This window comes from Tamandua tetradactyla, chromosome 25, assembly GCF_023851605.1.
Source record: "Tamandua tetradactyla isolate mTamTet1 chromosome 25, mTamTet1.pri, whole genome shotgun sequence".
NCBI lineage: Eukaryota > Metazoa > Chordata > Mammalia > Pilosa > Myrmecophagidae > Tamandua > Tamandua tetradactyla.
The window spans coordinates 43,217,841-43,236,515 of record NC_135351.1 but is presented as its reverse complement, the minus strand read 5'-3'; the positions used below and the strand labels follow the sequence as shown (position 1 = coordinate 43,236,515).

The following is an 18,675-nucleotide window of genomic DNA, read 5'->3' as shown; positions in this document are numbered from 1 at the left end:
ATTTGCTAGAATTTTATTGAGGATTTTTGCATCTGTATTCATTAGAGAGATTGGTCTGTAGTTTTCTTTTTTTGTAATATCTTTGCCTGGTTTTGGTATGAGGGTGATGTTGGCTTCATAGAATGAATTAGGTAGTTTTCCCTCCACTTCGATTTTTTTGAAGAGTTTGAAGAGAATTGGTACTAATTCTTTCTGGAACGTTTGGTAGAATTCACATGTGAAGCCATCTGGTCCTGGACTTTTCTTTTTAGGAAGCTTTTGAATGACTAATTCAATTTCTTTACTTGTGATTGGTTTGTTGAGGTCATCTATGTCTTCTTGAGTCAAAGTTGGTTGTTCATGTCTTTCCAGGAACCCGTCCATTTCCTCTAAATTGTTGTATTTATTAGCGTAAAGTTGTTCATAGTATCCTGTTATTACCTCCTTTATTTCTGTGAGGTCAGTAGTTATGTCTCCTCTTCCATTTCTGATCTTATTTATTTGCATCCTCTCTCTTCTTCTTTTTGTCAATCTTGCTAAGGGCCCATCAATCTTATTGATTTTCTCATAGAACCAACTTCTGGCCTTATTGATATTCTCTATTGTTTTCATGTTTTCAATTTCATTTATTTGTGCTCTAATCTTTGTTATTTCTTTCCTTTTGCTTGCTTTGGGGTTAGCTTGCTGTTCTTTCTCCAGTTCTTCCAAATGGATAGTTAATTCCTGAATTTTTGCCTTTTCTTCTTTTCTGATATAGGCATTTAGAGCAATAAATTTCCCTCTTAGCACTGCCTTTGCTGCGTCCCATAAGTTTTGATATGTTGTGTTTTCATTTTCATTCGCCTCGAGGTATTTGCTAATTTCCCTTGCAATTTCTTCTTTGACCCAGTCGTTGTTTAGGAGTGTGTTGTTGAGCCTCCACGTATTTGTGAATTTTCTGGCACTCTGCCTATTATTGATTTCCAACATCATTCCTTTATGGTCCGAGAAAGTGTTGTGTAAGATTTCAATCTTTTTAAATTTGTTAAGACTTGCTTTGTGACCCAGCATATGGTCTATTTTTGAGAATGATCCATGAGCACTTGAGAAAAAGGTGTATCCTGCTGTTGTGGGATGTAATGTCCTATAAATGTCTATTAAGTCTAGTTCATTTATAGTAATATTCAGATTCTCTATTTCTTTGTTGATCCTCTGTCTAGATGTTCTGTCCCTTGATGAGAGTGGTGAGTTGAAGTCTCCAACTATTATGGTATATGAGTCTATTTCCCTTTTCAATGTTTGCAGTATATTCCTCACGTATTTTGGGGCATTCTGATTCGGTGCGTAAATATTTATGATTGTTATGTCTTCTTGTTTAATTGTTCCTTTTATTAGTATATAGTGTCCTTCTTTGTCTCTTTTAACTGTTTTACATTTGAAGTCTAATTTGTTGGATATTAGTATAGCCACTCCTGCTCTTTTCTGGTTGTTATTTGCATGAAATATCTTTTCCCAACCTTTCACTTTCAACCTATGTTTATCTTTGGGTCTAAGATGTGTTTCCTGTAGACAGCATATAGAAGGATCCTGTTTTTTAATCCATTCTGCCAATCTATGTCTTTTGATTGGGGAATTCAGTCCATTGACATTTAGTGTTATTACTGTTTGGATAATATTTTCCTCTAACATTTTGCCTTTTGTATTATATATATCATATCTGATTTTCCTTCTTTCTACACTCTTTTCCATATCTCTCTCTTCTGTCTTTTTGTATCTGACTCTAGTGCTCCCTTTAGTATTTCTTGCAGAGCTGGTCTCTTGGTCACAAATTCTTTCAGTGACTTTTTGTCTGAGAATGTTTTAATTTCTCCCTCATTTTTGAAGGATAATTTTGCTGGATATAGGAGTCTTGGTTGGCAGTTTTTCTCTTTTAGTATTTTAAATATATCATCCCACTGTCTTCTAGCTTCCATGGTTTCTGCTGAGAAATCTACACAAAGTCTTATTGGGTTTCCCTTGTATGTAATGGATTGTTTTTCTCTTGCTGCTTTCAAGATCTTCTCTTTCTCTTTGACCTCTGACATTCTAACTAGTAAGTGTCTTGGAGAACGCCTATTTGGGTCTAATCTCTTTGGGGTGCGCTGCACTTCTTGGATCTGTAATTTTAGGTCTTTCATAAGAGTTGGGAAATTTTCAGTGATAATTTCTTCCATTAGTTTTTCTCCTCCTTTTCCCTTCTCTTCTCCTTCTGGGACACCCACAACACGTATATTTGTGCGGTTCATATTGTCCTTGAGTTCCCTGATACCCTGTTCAAATTTTTCCATTCTTTTCCCTATAGTTTCTGTTTCTTTTTGGAATTCAGATGTTCCATCCTCCAAATCACTAATTCTATCTTCTGTCTCTTTAAATCTATCATTGTAGCTATCCATTATTTTTTCTATGTTTGCTACTTTATCCTTCACTTCCATAAGTTCTGCGATTTGTTTTTTCAGTTTTTCTATTTCTTCTTTATGTTCAGCCCATGTCCTCTTCATGTCCTCCCTCAATTTATCGATTTCATTTTTGAAGAGGTTTTCCATTTCTGTTCGTATATTCAGGATTAGTTGTCTCAGCTCTTGTGTCTCATTTGAGCTATTGGTTTGTTCCTTTGACTGAGCCATATTCTCAATCTTTTGAGCGTGGACAGTTATCTTCTGCTGCTGGCGTCTGGGCATTTATTCAGATTTCTCTTGGTGTTGGACCCAGCAAGGTTGTAATATTTTTCTGTGAAATCTCTGGGTTCTGTTTTTCTTATCCTGCCCAGTAGGTGGCGCTCGTGGCACCCGTTTGTCTGCGGGTCCCACCAGTAAAAGGTGCTGTGGGACCTTAAACTTTGGAAAACTCTCGCCGTCCTGGGGGTTCGCTAGCCGAAACGGCTTGAGCCGGCCCGGGGTCCGAACGCAGGGAGGGTTGCTGGTCGCCGCAGCCAGGGAAAGAGCCCGTCCGAATTTCCTAGTCGGCCCTGGGCAACAAGCGTGGCGGGAGGGCGCCAGCGGCAGCGGCCCGCCCGAGAGAGTGCACGTTCCCGGGGAGTCACGGGTTTGGAAGGGGCCTCCCCCACCCGTCACCGTTCTCCGCGGCCTGGGGGTTTCCGATCCAATTCTCTCAGTTGGTCCGGGGGCTGCGCGTGGTGTGGGCGCCAGCCGTCTTTGTTTCAGGGGACCGCCTCTCCAATTCTCCCAGCCGGCCCGGGAAGCGGGAAGGGAGTAACTCCGGCCGCTTGCCACCCCGCCCGGTAAGGCCCGCGCGCCTCGGCGATCTCACCCGAGCTGCTTCTCTCAGCCAGCCAGCCGTTCCAGGATGGGGTACGCTGTCTTTTTTATCTCTGTTGTGGCTTTGGGCGCTTTCTGTATCGTTTCTACTCCCCTAGTAGGTGTCCTGGAAAAGAAACTAAGATCCGCGCGTCTTACTAAGCCGCCATCTTCCAGGAAGTCCTCCAAATGGGCATTTTTGACATAGGAAAATGCATATATAAACTTACTTTGAAATGTATCCAAAAAATGGGATGCATCAATGAGTAGATGGATATTTGATAAAGATGTGATAATGCAAAATTTTAATAGTAGAATGTCATAGATACACATTTACTGTAAAATCTTTCAGCTTTTCTGTATACTTTTAAATATTTCAAAATACAATCTTGGGAGAACACACACAGAACTCAATGTATATTTTCTCTATAGAAGACAGAGCTGGAATTATATTCATGGCTCTGTAGGACAAGCAGACCTCCCCTCTTTTATCCCTGTTGTATAAAACGTGTTCTGTGTTCTTTATTTTTCCTGATAAGCAAGTGTTACCCTCTCAAGCACCAAAGCTTGCTTTCTATTTTGTCAGTTTTAAGGAACTAGTTCTAAAATGCAGAACTAAACATAACTCAATACATATCTTCTTAAAAAATACTTGCTGGACAATGACAAAAACTAAATCAAGAAAGGAATGAAAAGGTGATGATACTAAGAAATACAATTGGCGCTGTGGTCTCCAGTGAGAGCTTCCGACACACTCTGCCACTTGCTCATGTCCACTAAAGTTAGAGGTGGGCTCCGATCTGAGGAGTGCCAAGGTTTCATCCCGTGGAGCGGGGTTCTAGTCTTTAAAGAAAAGGGGACCCAGCTAAACCAGGCATTCTCGAAAACCAGCCCACAGCACACAGAGGATTCTTCCAATAGTCACTGCCTCTGAACAGAAGCTGGAGGTGCGCCGATGCACGGACAAGGAAGGAGCCGTCTGTGGAGAACCAAGGAAGCCGCGCTGAGTGTGGGTTGGACACGCATGAGCCACCCCTCTGCAATGCTCTTTGGACATTGCCTCCATCTCCTTGCTGCTTCTCCTGCCCACGTGGGGACCTGTCCAGAGAGCATCAGGCATCCCTTGGCCCCTCCAGCCTGAAACCGTGGCCGCTGTTTCAGCGTGAGTGTGCTTCAGTGAATTCAGAAGGCAGCACAGAATGCCTGGGATCCTTCTGAAGTTGACTGTGGCCAGCCAGGCTCAATTTTAAAACATAATTACTGAACTCACTGCATGGAACTGCAGGTTGGATGCACTTCTTTTCATTTCGTAACTTTATAAGGCTAACTCCAAGTTAAATGTTACTGGGCTTAAGAGTAAAACAACAAAGCCAAAGAGAACAGAGGAAAAAATGAGAATAGGAAAATAAAGAAAACGATGGAGAACTCCTTAAGTGCTGAAACTATAAATAACCTAAGAGGGGACCAGTTATCATAACAAGGGCAAATGAAATGGACTGAAAAAATTCCTTTCATCATAATTCTGCTTCAAACTGAGTAATTTGTTAAATCTAGGAACAAACTGTTAATATTAACAATAAAGGAATGCTTGCTTCATTTCCCTGTGGGTTTTTGGTCTTTTATTTGACATTTACTTACAGATAGAGTGTTGCATTTTATTTTATTTAATTGGGGATGAAAGGATTCATGGAACCTACTCCATCTTTCTCAAAAACAACGGCCAGGTATGGGGCTCAGTCAGGAAATGAAATACAAAATTCAAGAAACAGTTTCTAAAAGGTTAGGGCATCTGCCTACAGACGGGATTTGAACGGGCCATTCTGCGGGTGGGTCTGAGCAGCCACGGAGGTGCCCCCCAGCCAGCAGGAGCCCCAGGGCAGGCGTCGGTGGCCTGGGCACACTCACGTTTCAGGATGTTCCTCTGCTCCAGCTCCTCCGTGGTGGGCCTCTGGCTGAGCCGCCTGCGAGGACACAGACACGGAGGTCATGGGCTGCTCCTCGCCACAGAAGCAAAGGGAAACAACAAGCAAACCGAGGTGCATCTGCTCCCGCTTTGAGAAAAGAGCATCCAGCCTACAAAACAGGAGTCTCTTCTCTAGTTAGGTTCGAGGCCAGAGATTGGGGCTGAGGCTACAGACTCCCCCCTTCTCCCTGGTAGAGCTGAACCCCAAGTTTGAGACCTGGCCTCCCACATGGTAAAGGAGGCTGCATGATCCTGTCGGCTCCGTCAGAGGCAAGCAGAAGCCCTGCAGGCTGTGAGCTGCCCTCTCCGCGGTTGGGCCTGGGCAGGCCAGCACCCAGCAGGGCAGCCTGGGCCACCTCTGGTCATGCAGAGGTGGCTGTTGGATGACACCTGGGTCTCTGTAGCCGCAGCCTACCCCAGGCACTAATTAATAAACAGATCATTAGGGGCCTACTAATTAGGCAGCAGCATTAGGCTGCTGCTCGAGGGCTTCAAAGGTGATACAGCGCTTCAGGAAAGGCCTGCAAAGCTTGCCCTGGAGTCACATGGGGCTGCATGGTGAATTAACAGGTCATGCCAGAAAAGAGCCGAACTGCCTGTGGGGGAAGGAGGCTCCTGGTTCGTCCCGTGGGGAGCTGCTTCCATGGCCTCACATGGACAGACAACACATGCACCATCTTGAGAACGGTCCACACGCCCTCCTTTCCACGGAAAACCAGGCTCAGGAGCCCTCCCAGTTTTGCTCCTCATCACATTTACATTTACATTACTCATGAGCTGCCAGTCACAGGGAAAAGCTTCGGCTAACATGGCTGGATTGTTACAAATTAAATGTACTTTGTGGTTGTGACACAAACGGTGTGGAGCATTGAAACCACTTAAAATCTTTTCGAGTCTCATCTCCATCTAATCTACCTTTGAACTTACATCCGGCAATGAGCCCACAAGACAACCCAGGGGACAGTGCAGCACCCCGGAGCCTCACTGGCATGGCTACAAACCTCCCAGCCACACGCCAGCCCCAGCACCCCATCCCTCCCCTCCCCGGAAGTCCCCCTTCTGGAAGGTCTCCCCCCTCCATAAAGGGTACTTGACTGCCCCTGCAGGCGAGGATGGAAGGGGCCAGGTTCTCATTCGGCACCTATGAGAGCCTCACGTGGGAAATGGTGAGATCAGATATTAACTGCAGCTATCATTAGTCCATATCTTTGCTTCAATGTCTAACAAATTTTATTACTTATAAGTACACAAATGGGTCCAAGGAAAACCTCTAGAATATTCCCACAAATGACTGACACAGCCAAAAAAGAAAAAGAAGGGAGGGGGCGGAAACCATAGAACCTGAACACAGGGTGGAAGACATTTATCTTCTTAAAACTCTGGTGGCGATGCCCGCCAGGGATGGTCTTGTCTCAGCGAAGAGCTGATTTTTCCTGTATCTGCAGACCGCAAGCAGGTCAAACAGGGAATGCTAGATGCCTGTATCCCGGGGCTCCCTGTACAAGCAGCAGCTCCACATTCACCAAACATCCTGTCCACAAGGCAGCTTATCGACAGGTTTTAAACTAAAAAGAGAAAATCCACCTTGGAAAGTGCCAGAGAAAGCACTGACACTTGCTTTATCTTGGGTCCTCAGAGCAATCCAGCAAGGCAGGAGCCAAGGCCCATCTCACAGACACGGGAAGGAGCTCGGCGAGACCCGTCAGCTGGCGAAGATACAAAAGAGCGCCCGCAGGAGCCAGGGCTGCGGCTCATACCCTCTGCACGATGCCGCTGCTCAGCATCCAGGCCCCAGGGCTGCGTATCTCAGAGTGGCCGTGATGACGTACGCCTTGTTCAAAGAAAGTTCAATTCTGTACAATTTACATATTCATTACACCAACAATCCCGCTCTATGAGTTTGTTACTTTTTTTTGATAGATCCAGTGTATCTGCAGAGGCTTTCAAACTTCAGGGTAGAGAGATGCCAGGACATACAGCAGACAGAAGAGCTGTTCCAGGGGGGTGGTGGGATCTGGGATAGGGAGTCGCTCAGCCCATCCCAAACGCCACCCAAACCTGCCTGACTCCCCAGCCAGCCCGTGCCTGTGCCCCGGAGGCCTGACAAGGCAGCCGCACCCCCGGCTCAGCAGAGCCAACTTCTCTGGCGTCCCTGACGGAGCCCCTCTTTGCGTGCATGTGGCAAGTTTAAATCTGCCATTGCTATAAATAGATGTGTAAGAAACATCTGTGTGAAACGCAGCTATTGTTTTTCTTTTGAATTATCTTCTTCTTGTACCGTCTCCAAATGGAATGGGCATGCAAAGAAACAGAATGCTGTACAACTCCCTTCTCATGTAGTTCAATTGTTCTTCCCAAATTCTGAGTAGGAGCAAAATAGTGGGTTCCATTTTCCTATAAAATACCGGGCTTAACGTTTTTCATGTTTTACTTGTTTAATAGCATTATGAAAATTTGAATTAATATAGAAAGTCTTCAACTGCACTGAGTGTTTGCTCTGAGCTGGGCAATGATAAACTGGATGGGTCACCCCCTGCCGTCCTCAGAGGCCCAGGTGTGTGTTACCTGTTCTGCAGGTGCAGCCGGGCAGGACGCTCCACTGCCTTGGTCCACAGGCTGACTTGGGCCAGCCCCAGACGAGCCTGGGATCCCTTCCTGAAGCGCTGGCACAGCTAGCCCGAGGGCATTTTATCAGGAGCCCAGATGTCCTCCAAGCCTGCTGCGGCACGTCCTCAGCCTTCACCCCTTTCTCGGCAGGTGGGCATCTGGGGCCCAGACGGAAAAACCGGGCACGCTTTCCCATCTGGCTTCACTTCATAAAGGCAATTCCTTATCAACGTCCTGACCCCCCCACGCCACGACCGCCTGCCCGCACATCTGCCTGCGCCTTCTCCCCCGGAAGGCAATGCAGTGTGCGCCCTCCACGGGTTCGCAGGTGCTTTCCGTGACGGCATCCTGGAAACGGTTCTCTCCGCCTTGAGGTAACTTAATAGTTGGGTATTTAAAAAGCAGTTGTTGCTTCTACGGCACATGAAATCTCTCTATTTTGCTGGGTTTTCTTGCTGAGAGTCGGTAGTTACACAAACTGCGTTGATTTTTTTTTGTAGTCTCATCTTAGATGTCATGGGCCTGCTGGTATGATTTATTATGTACCACAAGTTTTGGTTAATTTTTCAGTCTTCCAGGTATTCAGGCATGGACCATGACAGCATTTCTTTCCTATAATCTGTACCTGTTTTCTACTATAAATAATTATGACCAGACGTTTCAGTACAATGAAAGTAGGAATCTTTCTCTCACTTCTTTTTTTTTAAAGAAAATGACTTTAGGGATTCTTCATAGACTAAAATATGTAGAATGATTCCAAAACTAATAAACAAGCAAACCCTCCACTCCTAAGTCACTTAGGCGTGAACGAAGAAATGCAAAGTTGTATTTACTGTCACCTTGACTCTTCCTGCGATGAGTACCAGGAACTTCGGCATCCGGACCCCTCACAGTGAGAAATGAGGACACACCTATGGCTGCCTCCTTCTTTTAAGGCCATGTTACAGATGGAAACATATCAGGGATGTAAGTCCTCCTGCAGCCACGCTTGTGGCAGGCAGTAAAAGGGACACTTCGCGGGGACAGGGCGAGAGGGGCAGGCTGGGCCGAAGCCCAGGGACCCAATTCTCCTCCTGCCAGGGAGCCTCATGTCCCTGGGAAATCTCTGCCTCTGGGGTCTGTCTGTGTTGCTGAAACCAGCAAGTTTACCCAGCTGGAACCGTCACCCTCAGCAACTTCTATTTCTGCTGCAGTCGGTGTTGAGGGGAGAGGCCAGTAACCCTGACCCCACTCCTCCAGGGTCCCAGTGGGGTCCCCAGGACGTGGAGCAGAGAGGATCGCTGGGCCTCTTCCTGGATTCCCTCCCTCTGCCTTCTGGCTAAGCTTTCCTCTCGGGTGTCATGGGTGCTGGCCCTGACCTCCTCCCTAGGGCACAGCCACAAGGTCGCAGGGCGTTACTCAGCCCCCGAAGAGTGGCTGCTGGCAAGGGGGAGTGCTTCCTCCACCCCAAACCCTGCTCCGGTGTGCGGGTCTTTCCCGTCTCCGAATTTATGCAGAGTCAGCAGAATAACTGAGGCTAAAGGTCCCTAAGTGGACAATGGGACGTCAGAGCTGCAGGTGAAGGATACCCTGCTCCCGTGATGTGGCCACTCAGGGGGCTTCCAAGTCACTGGTGCAAGTCCAGGCCACGGCTGAGCAGGGGGAGAAGGCAGCGGCCTGGTTACTAGTGGACTCTGCACCCTGGTTCCAGGCTGTCGGGCTCACTGCTGACTCCCGCCTGGCCGTGAGCAAACCCGGGTGTGCCGTGGAGCCAGGGAGGGCCACACCTGCCCCCATCCGCAGCCCCAGGGAGGTGATGAGCGACTGGAGCTCAGCCTCCTGCGGTCAGTCATGTGATATGTGTCCCCTTCACACCACGACCGCAGAGTCAGGTGCTCACACTGGACACAGCCTGTTTCTTAACGGGCCCTTCACAGACCAAGGGGACCTCCGGGGACGAGGCTTGGTGGCCTGACAGCCAGTGGCCCGCTGGACCAGGGGGCAGTTCTCAGGATCCTCACTTTCCAAGGCCAATTCTGCCAGGGCAGCCAAGCAGGGGCACCCCCACACTGGGGTCCACGGTGACCGCGAGCAGGCGGGGGCACCCCCACACTGGGGTCCACGGTGGCCACGAGCAAGCAGGGGCACCCCCACACTGGGGTCCATGGTGACCGCGAGCAGGCCAAGGCACCCCCACGCTGGGGTCCACGGTGGCCGCGAGCAGGCGGGGGCACCCCCACGCTGGGGTCCACGGTGACCGCGAGCAGGCGGGGGCACCCCGACACTGGGGTCCACGGTGACCGCGAGCAGGCGGGGGCACCCCCACACTGGGGTCCACGGTGACCGCGAGCAGGCGGGGGCACCCCCACACTGGGGTCCACGGTGGCCGCGAGCAGGCGGGGGCACCCCCACACTGGGGTCCACGGTGGCCGCGAGCAGGCGGGGGCACCCCCACACCTTGGTCAGGCAGGTGTATCCCCACCCCAGGTGCACAGCGGCTTCGGCAGGCAGGGAGCAGAGGCGGAGAGGGGCCGGGGTTGGCCAGTGCTGCACTTCTCAGCAGTTACCTGACCAGCTTGGTTCCGATCTGCTGCCGGAGCTCCTGCCTCTCCTCCTCGGACGTGCGCTGGAGGATGTTCTTGTCCTCCAGCTCCTTCTTGGACGGCCTGTTGCCGAGCTTTATGGCCAGGGTGTCCCGCCGTCGTATTTTACTTGCCAAAGCACCTGGGGATGGAAGAAGGCAGACATGCAGCCAGCAGCAGGCAGCACGTGGCTGCGGGACCCACAGCCAACCCTTTATCCCCAGGCAAGGGGGCATTTAACTCACCTAAGGGAAAAGCGTTTCAAGTGGGATACATTTTCCTCTGCAAAGACTGATGTTGTACCATTTTTTGAAGTGTTTTAGAAATGTTGGGGCACCATGAAAATACCTGCAGCGACCACCTCCTCTTATGGAAAGGGACGTGAGAAGTTCGTTCTGCTGGGATGGAGCTTCATGGCGATGACCAAGTTCATAGGCTTTTCCGCCCATGTTTTAAAAACGTCACCTTTTTTGCAGCGTGTACAGTAAACCCTTTCCTCCTCCTTCCCTCCTTTCTCAGAAACCAGGCTGCAAAGAGTCTACCCCTAACTGCAATTTTCTAACCCTAAGTTACCGGGAGTCCCCAAAACTTCAACAAATGATGGTTCATACCAGGTGGACAGGATTCTCTTATTTTCTTTCTTTGCTTATTACAAACTAGAAGGAATCTGACAAACTGCTGTTTAATCATTAAAACAGTAGTAACTTTTCTGAATCTATAAATCCAGCGCCCAGCGTACTTCCCAAGCCGTCCTGCTCAGGAGACAGAACAAGCCGACACAGGAGGCCCTCCAGCTGCCCCTGCCTGCGGTGTCTAACTCCGAGCCGTGTTAGTCGTTCTAGACCGATTCTGCCCTCCCCCACTCGGGGCTGCAGGTGGGAGGAGAGCCCCAGCGAGGAGGCCACGGGGCGGGGGGGGGTGGTGGTGACTGGCGGCGAGATGACTGGAGGGCGGGCGGCCGCCTGCAGCGCGCGGGGAGGGCACGGTCACCCACGTGGAGCCCAAGCCTCGGCCCCATCCCGGGCTGCCCGGAGCTGCCGCGGCCTCTCCTCCTGCAGGGCCGAGCCTGGGTACTGCCTACCTGTGGTCTGAGAGGGGCAGGGGGGCCAGCCAGCCTCGGGGGCCGCTTCCCGGTGAGGCCCCCACTGTGCAGCGAGCTTGGGGGAGGCCCCCATCCACACCCCCTCCCACTGCCTCCCCAGGGGAGACTTACTGTCTCCGCTGCCGTCCTCCTCCTCTTCCTCCTCGTCATCCGTGTACAAGACGGGCCCATCCGAGTCGGAGTCGCTGGCCAGGCTCTCCCTCGGGGCCCTGGGCTCGGGGCCACCCGAGGACCCCGCAGCCTCTCCCCGCAGCCCCGGGACCAGGAGCTGGGGCGCCGCCTTCACCGCGGAGCTGCGAACGGCACAGAACACAGGGCGGCGTGAGTCCCGCCCCCCGGGGTCAGCGAGAAGGGGCGCTGGCGTCCGGGCCGCGGGGTGGGCACCAGGCAGGAGCCCGCGCGCTGTGGCCTGAAGGGCCCAGCCCAGTGACCTGACGCCAAAGGTTCCTCCTTGTCCTCTACCAAGGAAAGGGGTGGGGGCCGATGCGGTCAGAGCGGCACATGGTAAAACTGTATTTTGCAAAGTTGTTTTTCCATAGCAACAGGGATTCGGTGGAAACAGAGATGGATTGGAGTCCACCCCACAGGCCCCAGGGCACATGGCGCCACGGCCCCCTCCTCGCTGCCTTCTCAACTCCTTGGGGTCCTGGGCTAGGGGGCTCGAGCTAGTTTGCACCCAGCCCCTAGAACAGCAGAGGGGAGTGGAAGGTTTCTCTGTTTTAATTACCATTTGAATTACTCCTGTTTTCCTTGCAGCTGGTGCATCAATAATCAAAACTTAGGCCTGCTCTCTGGGAGCTGGCCTCCCCACGTGTCCACCTGCCTCTCAGGACAATACGCGATGGGGCAAGGGGCCACCAAATGAGCTCCCCAGAAGAAAGGAGATGGGCAGCTGCAGCATATGCTGCTTTTATTGAGCTTGGGGATGGTCTCTGACTAAGAGAGTTACCATAAATATGATGCAAACCTTGCCAAGTTTCAAAGCCGCGAATAAAAAAGATACTTTACATCTGAAACAATGGAGTCATTTTAAGACACAGAAGAGCCTCCAAATTGCTTTCTTAAAGAAATAGAAGAAAGCAAATTTGGATGTCACACTTCTGAAAGATGACTCGGCGCAAAACATGGGCCTGATCTCCTCACTAACTAAAAAACAAAACGCAAAAACAGTTCCTTGAATGATACAAAGGGGTAAAACTCCGTCAGCATATAGGATGTTGAAAATTTTATTTTGTGGCTTTTAGCCTAGGGGCTTGCAAAATCCTGTACTTTCATTGAGAAGAAAACAACAGCCTAAACTTTTCTTCTCAAAGGAGGAGTAGGAAGTCTCACTTTAAATAAGAGAAGATCCCTCTCCGTGGTTTTTAGTCGCCTGCCACAAGCAGCCATTCTCGTTTGAAGTCCACCACCCGAGACCCTGGCCTGGAGCACGCATGGCCGGGGAGTGACCTTCCATAGCACAGGACAAAGATGCTTCAGAATCGAGCCCTGGGGTTTGACCTAATCTTTTACAACATGGCTATTTAAATCCCATCATCTGTGATTTTTAATGTTCTGCAGTTTTTGAGAGTCTGGCGTACATCTATGGCTTACAACGGCTCTGCGGTGTGAGGGCAACAATTTATTATCTGGGGACCCGAGGAAGGGCCCGTGAGCTACCAGCTGAGGTGGGAGGTCTGGGCAGGTGTCCACGCTGCAGGCCCTGGGCCCCTGGCTACTTACACACTCAGTCAGCACTCACTGGTTTCTGCACAAATTATACCAAATGCATGTGTTATCGACAAAGCTGCCAACGACAGCAGTGGACCAGATCTTACCCACTCCGGCGTGGGAGTGGAGGCAGGTATTTTTACACACAGCCGCTTTGTCGCCTTCAAAGTTTTGATATTTGTAGTCCAAACAGAAGCCTCTTCCTATGATGACAGGATGTTCACACATTCGTTGACTAAACATAACTTGGAGGTGATCTAAGTAAAGCATGTGACACACGGCCAAGAATTCTGAGGCAAAGACCCATTTAGAAAAGAAAAAGGGGAAGGTGGCAGGAAATTTGAGAGGCGACTTATGCCAGGCTCATTCATTCAAGAGCCAACAGGACCAGTCCCTGGGAGAGACTGCAATTTAAATTTTTATTTTGAAGAGAAGACATTCTGCAACCTCTTTCAGGAAGTATCCTTGTACCCTGAGTATCAGGAAAGCCTACTGCTTAAACCCTGAAGTCTGAGCCTGCTCCGAAGCCGCTGCCTGCAGCACCGGTCTCAGTGGCATGGGGACAGAGGTGCTCCTGTGGCCTGCCAACCCCGCATACTCAGCCGAGGGCTCTCACCAAGCCCCGGCATTCAGGTGGCACTCAGCACTGTACCGTGCGCTCCATGGATGTTTCTGGAACTGGATGGGGCAGAGTCGGGTCACCTTTGGGTCTGGGCTCCCTCGGGGCGTGGGATATACCTAGGAAGCACATCATAGGCTCGGCCTTGGGCTTCAGTGTGCTGAACAATAAGTGCACATATTGACTATTTCCCTAAACTCAGGCCTCACCTTAAACATTCACTTCAAATTTGGGCCAATCAACCCCACTCACATCTCGTTTTTTTCCCCCCGAGGCTCCAGGCCCCACTGGGCAGTATTTTGGTACAAAGACTCTCAGCCCTTCTGCTCTGCTCCCTAGTACATGGCCCCAGCACACAGGAGGCAAAACAACCTGTGCTGAAAGAAGGAATGTTCAGCTCTAAAGGTGGAAAGAGAGTGCTAGGAAGACACAATATGATTAAATGTAGATGCCTGCTACGTGCTAGAAGTATCCATACCACTCATTTCAAGGCCCTCACTTCCTGTCTTTTAGTCAAATATCACATTTAAATGAATTGATTTCTAATTTGATTTTTATTTATCTTCCTTTGCTTTTCTTCAAAGGATGGTGCTTAAAATGATGGGTGGATGGATGGATGGATGGATGGAAGGAAGGAAGGAAGAAGACACGAAATGGGAGAAGAGGTTGAAGTGACTAGTCTGGAAAACTTTCTGAGCCTGGAACTAGGCCCCAGTGTTGGGTGCGCAGGTGGCGTTGCGTGGACAAACTGAGCAGGCTCAGCAAACGGATGACCTATTTCAGCCTGAGTTTTCTCACCTGTCAAGAAGGGACACGTGCCATGCTGACTCAGAGAAGCAGGGCGGGTGAATGAAGACCCCCCACGGTGCCCTGAGCCCCTGCCATGAAGTAAACATTCAACAAGCGTCAGCTATTATGATCAGCAACCGAATAACTAAAGTGGGTAACATTTTAACCAAAAACTAACCTAAATAACGTGCTAAAATTTTATAAAACGGTCTACCACAACAAAGATATTTCTGAAAGAGAACACATTTAACAATATGAAGAACAGGTTTTGGTTTCATTCTTAGACACAGGAGAGGAAAGTCTGGGGGGAAGCACTCTTGCCCTGGACAGGTGGGAGGTGTGCCTGCCACACGCTGACAGCTCCCTCCCTACCTGTGGGACAGGACCGCTAGCTGTGCTTGCTCACCTTTGAGGAGAGCGTGGAGGACCTCACCATCAGTCAGATGCAGGCATAAAGGACGGTGAACCCCAGGTCTCTGCTTGAGCCGTGGGTGGGCTGGGGGCCTGGAAGCCAGGCACGGTGCTGGCCTGGGCAGCCTGGTCCCTGCTCACTGCACTCCTCCACCACTCCAAACCTTTGTTATAATATCTGGCATCAGGGTTTTCTCGCTTTCCACCCTTATTCCGTCCCAGAGTCAGCAGGAGGCTGACTCTTCCCACAGCTGCCCTGGCCAGTTCCTTCCTTCTCATTTACCAAGTCCTCACACATCCCCCGGCAGGGAACGGCACTGTGAGGGGCAGAAGCTCTCAGGAGTGATTGTGTCTTCACGAGTCTGAGTAGGCTGGGGACTGAGGGGGCAAGAAAGGGAGCCCTCGAGGCTTCGTGGGAAAAGGAGCTGAGATTTCAAAGAGCTTTTTCCTGAGGAGTTTTATCTTCTCAAGAAGGAGGAGGCTCAGGAAGCAGTTGACATGAAGGCGGCCAGGGCAAGAGCGGATGCCACTCTGAAGGTCGCTGGTTGGCCTCCCACCCAGGGTTCTCCAGCAGCCTGTACAGGCCCCGGCCAGGCCAGGCCTGGGAAGTGGACAGCTGGATCATCTGTGCTTACCTGGCATGTATAGCATCACCTACAAATAGAAAACCCAGGCGTCCCAGTGACTGCCCACGGTCATGCGTCTCAGACCAGACTCACCCTCCGGAACTTTCCCTGCTGCTGCGGGAGCCGGTGTCGGAGTGGACAGTGGCTTCGCTCGCGGGGCCTTCGGTCCAGAGAGGCAGGCCTGAGTCTGAGGCAGAGGTGGGCAGGTCTGTCCCCTCGATGAGCAGCACGGTTGGGGGAGCTGAGGGAACCAAGCACCCATCCTCAGGGGGCTGGGACGGGGTGGGAGACAGAGGCGAAGGAGCCTCTGAGGGTGCAGCGTCCCCAGACTTGGGTTTGGTGGGGGTCGGCCCCTCAGGGCCAGTCAGCTCGGGCTGCAGACCCTTCTCTCCGATTTCCAAGGCATCCTCTTGCAGGTCGGATGAGCCGGAAGAGGCGATGTCAGAGGCTGGCCGCAGCTTGCCGGGTTTTTTCTTGCCTTTTGTGGTTCCCACTGTCCCTGCTTTGCTGGGAACCGTCTCCTTGGAGGCTCTGGGACGACACGAGGTGGGCGGGGTGGACGGTGAAGCTGAGGTTTTGGAGCCGGTTGATTTTTTGGAATGTGAGGAGCCAGCTAAAATAGGAGAGACTCTGCATTACAAATACGAATCTAATGCTTCATAAATAAAGTAACCGACTCGTAATTGTCCACCACATGTACAATGTCCCCTTTACAACTCGGTGAATGAACGAAGAGCAGAAAACCAGTCAGCAATGCTCGGCACCTCTCCGCACCCCTCAACCCCCCAGCCTGGGTGTGCAGCTCCGTCGTCCCCCCTCAGCTCTGCCGGATGGCAGGTGAGCCCCTGCACGCCGGGAAGGACGTGGTGGGGGTGCGTGGAGGGTGTGTGGGGCAGCGCAGGGGCCACCTTGGCTGCAGGTGCCCAGGAGCTGCCTGGTACACGCGCAGCACCAGCCCTTTCTGCTAAGGGAGTAAACTGGGACCCCGCATCATGAGCGCAGCCCCCACGGGCAGAGCAGGACAAGCCCGCCCCAGCGCCTCTGGGCTCTGCACCCAGCTCCAACCCATGCCGAGGCAGGCACCGTCGGGGAGGGACAGGATGCCTGTCACCCACCCACCCCGAGGTCCCTCAAGGCGGGGACTCCGGGGGCACCTGCTGGGGAGTGGGTGCTGCCTTCATCTGAAGAAACAAACCCTGGGCTCCCCGCCCCGTTCTTTATCCCATCACAGGGCACGCATCTGAATTCCCATGGGGATACTCTTGTCTCAGGACCTCTGCTCTCCCGAGCTCTCCCACTTGCTGTTTCTGTATAATTTTGTGCATTTCTTCTTTTTCAAGGAGGACAAAACTATTAGAAACTATTGGTTTGGTCCCGTGGGCTAATCCGCACTGCTGCAGCGTTGCCTGTCACCTGCAGTGACAGCTCTGCTGACCTCATGGGGGGAGAGGGCTGAGATACCAACTAATGGGGAAAAGGTCTGAGGTGCAGGTCTGGGGGGCTGGAGGAGCCAGGGCAGGTCAGCGGCCAGGCCCAGGCGGGTGTCTTCCCTGCAGCTGGGGCTGTAGCTGAGACACAGGGTAGTAGCCAGAATTGCCTCCCACACACCTGGGCTTGTCACTGCTTCCCTAGAGTTAAGCGCCTTCCCTCGCTGACAAAGCCAACTCATCCGCCTCCAAGCTGAGCACATTCTAAATTTATTTTTTGTAAATTCTAATAATTTCCTTAGTAAATCCTTTCTTTTCTGACAGCAAAGGTAACTTAGGCCTGGGATAAGGAAAAATGAAACATTTTCAATATTTGGAGTACAAATTCAAACCAGGTTGTCTATTTTTCTCTAAGTATATTCAAAAAGCGGCAGGTCACGGCTGAAACCCACCACGTTGCTCATGTTAATGAGAATTAAGCCAAAACTAAAGCAGAACTAGCCCTTGTTCTCAGTCCAGTCCCTCAGCGGCTGGTTGTGGGAGCACGACAGAGAAAGAAAACATGTAGTGGCTTCACCTTCCTTCCCTGCGAGGCAGCTCAGCATGCAGGGGCAGCACCACCGGGGAACTGGAGACACCAGCCCAGGAACAGGGCTCTTGGGGACAGCTGTGAGGGGGCCTGAGATGTCTGGGGAGGGCCAGAGCTGACTCTGAACACCCTTCCCAGAAGATCGATGCTACCAAATAAAATACAGCTGCAGGCAGGAGACTCTCAACGGCTGCCATGGAGGATCGCAGAGTTGGTGTGTGTGTGGGGGGGGGAGGCTGCTGTCAGGTCCCCAGGTACTGCTACCAGTACTCGCTGCCGTGGGCGCAGGTGGGCTGCTGGCCCCTCCATGGGTGCAGGTGGGCTGCCAGCTCTTCCCATGGGTACAGGTCAGCTGCTGGCCGTTCCTGTGCATGCAGGTGGGCTGCTGGCCCGTCCTGTGCATGCAGGAGGGCTGCTGACCCCGCCCATGCACACTGCACTGCAAGTCTATAAATAAACCTTCGAGTAAAACATCTGGAAATAACTAGGAACCCCCCCCAAGTGGCCTAGAAGTGCAGTGCAGACCAGTGGGCCTCCCTGACCACCCTCAGCACCAGCCAGCTACCCAGCTGGCTCCGAGTGACCCGCACTTGTGGTGGGCAGCAGGGAACGGTCAGGCGCTGCCTTAACTCCCATGGGCGAGAGGTGGGGTCTCCTCTAAGGAGCAGATGGGCGCCAGCTTCCCAGGGGTGTCACACACACACACACACACACACACACACACACACACACACACACGCCTCTGGGCCTGCGAGGGAGCTGCCCCCGGAGGGAGGGTGCAGATCAGAGCTGCCAAGAAAGACCCTGACCCAGGCCAGGGGCGGGAAGAGAGGGCCCAGGGAGAGAGGTGTCCTGTGTGTCCCCAGGTCTCTCCTGCCAGCCAAGCTGCTCTCCAAATTGGAGCGTGATGGCATAAGTAACGAGGGGAAAAGAGCCTGCCAATGCCAATTCTGGTCAACAGCCATAAGTTTGAAGCCACATGAGCCTGGCTGCAGCCCTGGAGAGTTCCTGTGCAGATAC

The 18,675-nt window shown here is 51.4% G+C and overlaps 1 protein-coding gene across 5 annotated transcripts in view; it reads right to left on the bottom strand.

Annotated features, from left to right (window-relative positions):
- Nucleotides 1–18,675, bottom strand: part of PHACTR2 (phosphatase and actin regulator 2) — a 166,529-nt gene that overhangs the window by 28,768 nt on the left and 119,086 nt on the right. For 4 of the 5 annotated variants that reach the window (XM_077143369.1, XM_077143370.1, XM_077143368.1 and 1 more), the window contains 4 exons: nt 15,733–16,252; nt 11,596–11,777; nt 10,368–10,524; nt 5,157–5,212 (listed from right to left, as the gene is read on the bottom strand). In XM_077143369.1, coding sequence (XP_076999484.1) covers nt 5,157–5,212; nt 10,368–10,524; nt 11,596–11,777; nt 15,733–16,252 — 915 coding nt within the window. Of the gene's footprint in view, nt 1–3,441; nt 4,231–5,156; nt 5,213–10,367; nt 10,525–11,595; nt 11,778–15,732; nt 16,253–18,675 lie in introns of those variants that run through there. The other variant, XM_077143373.1, reaches the window with a different exon arrangement.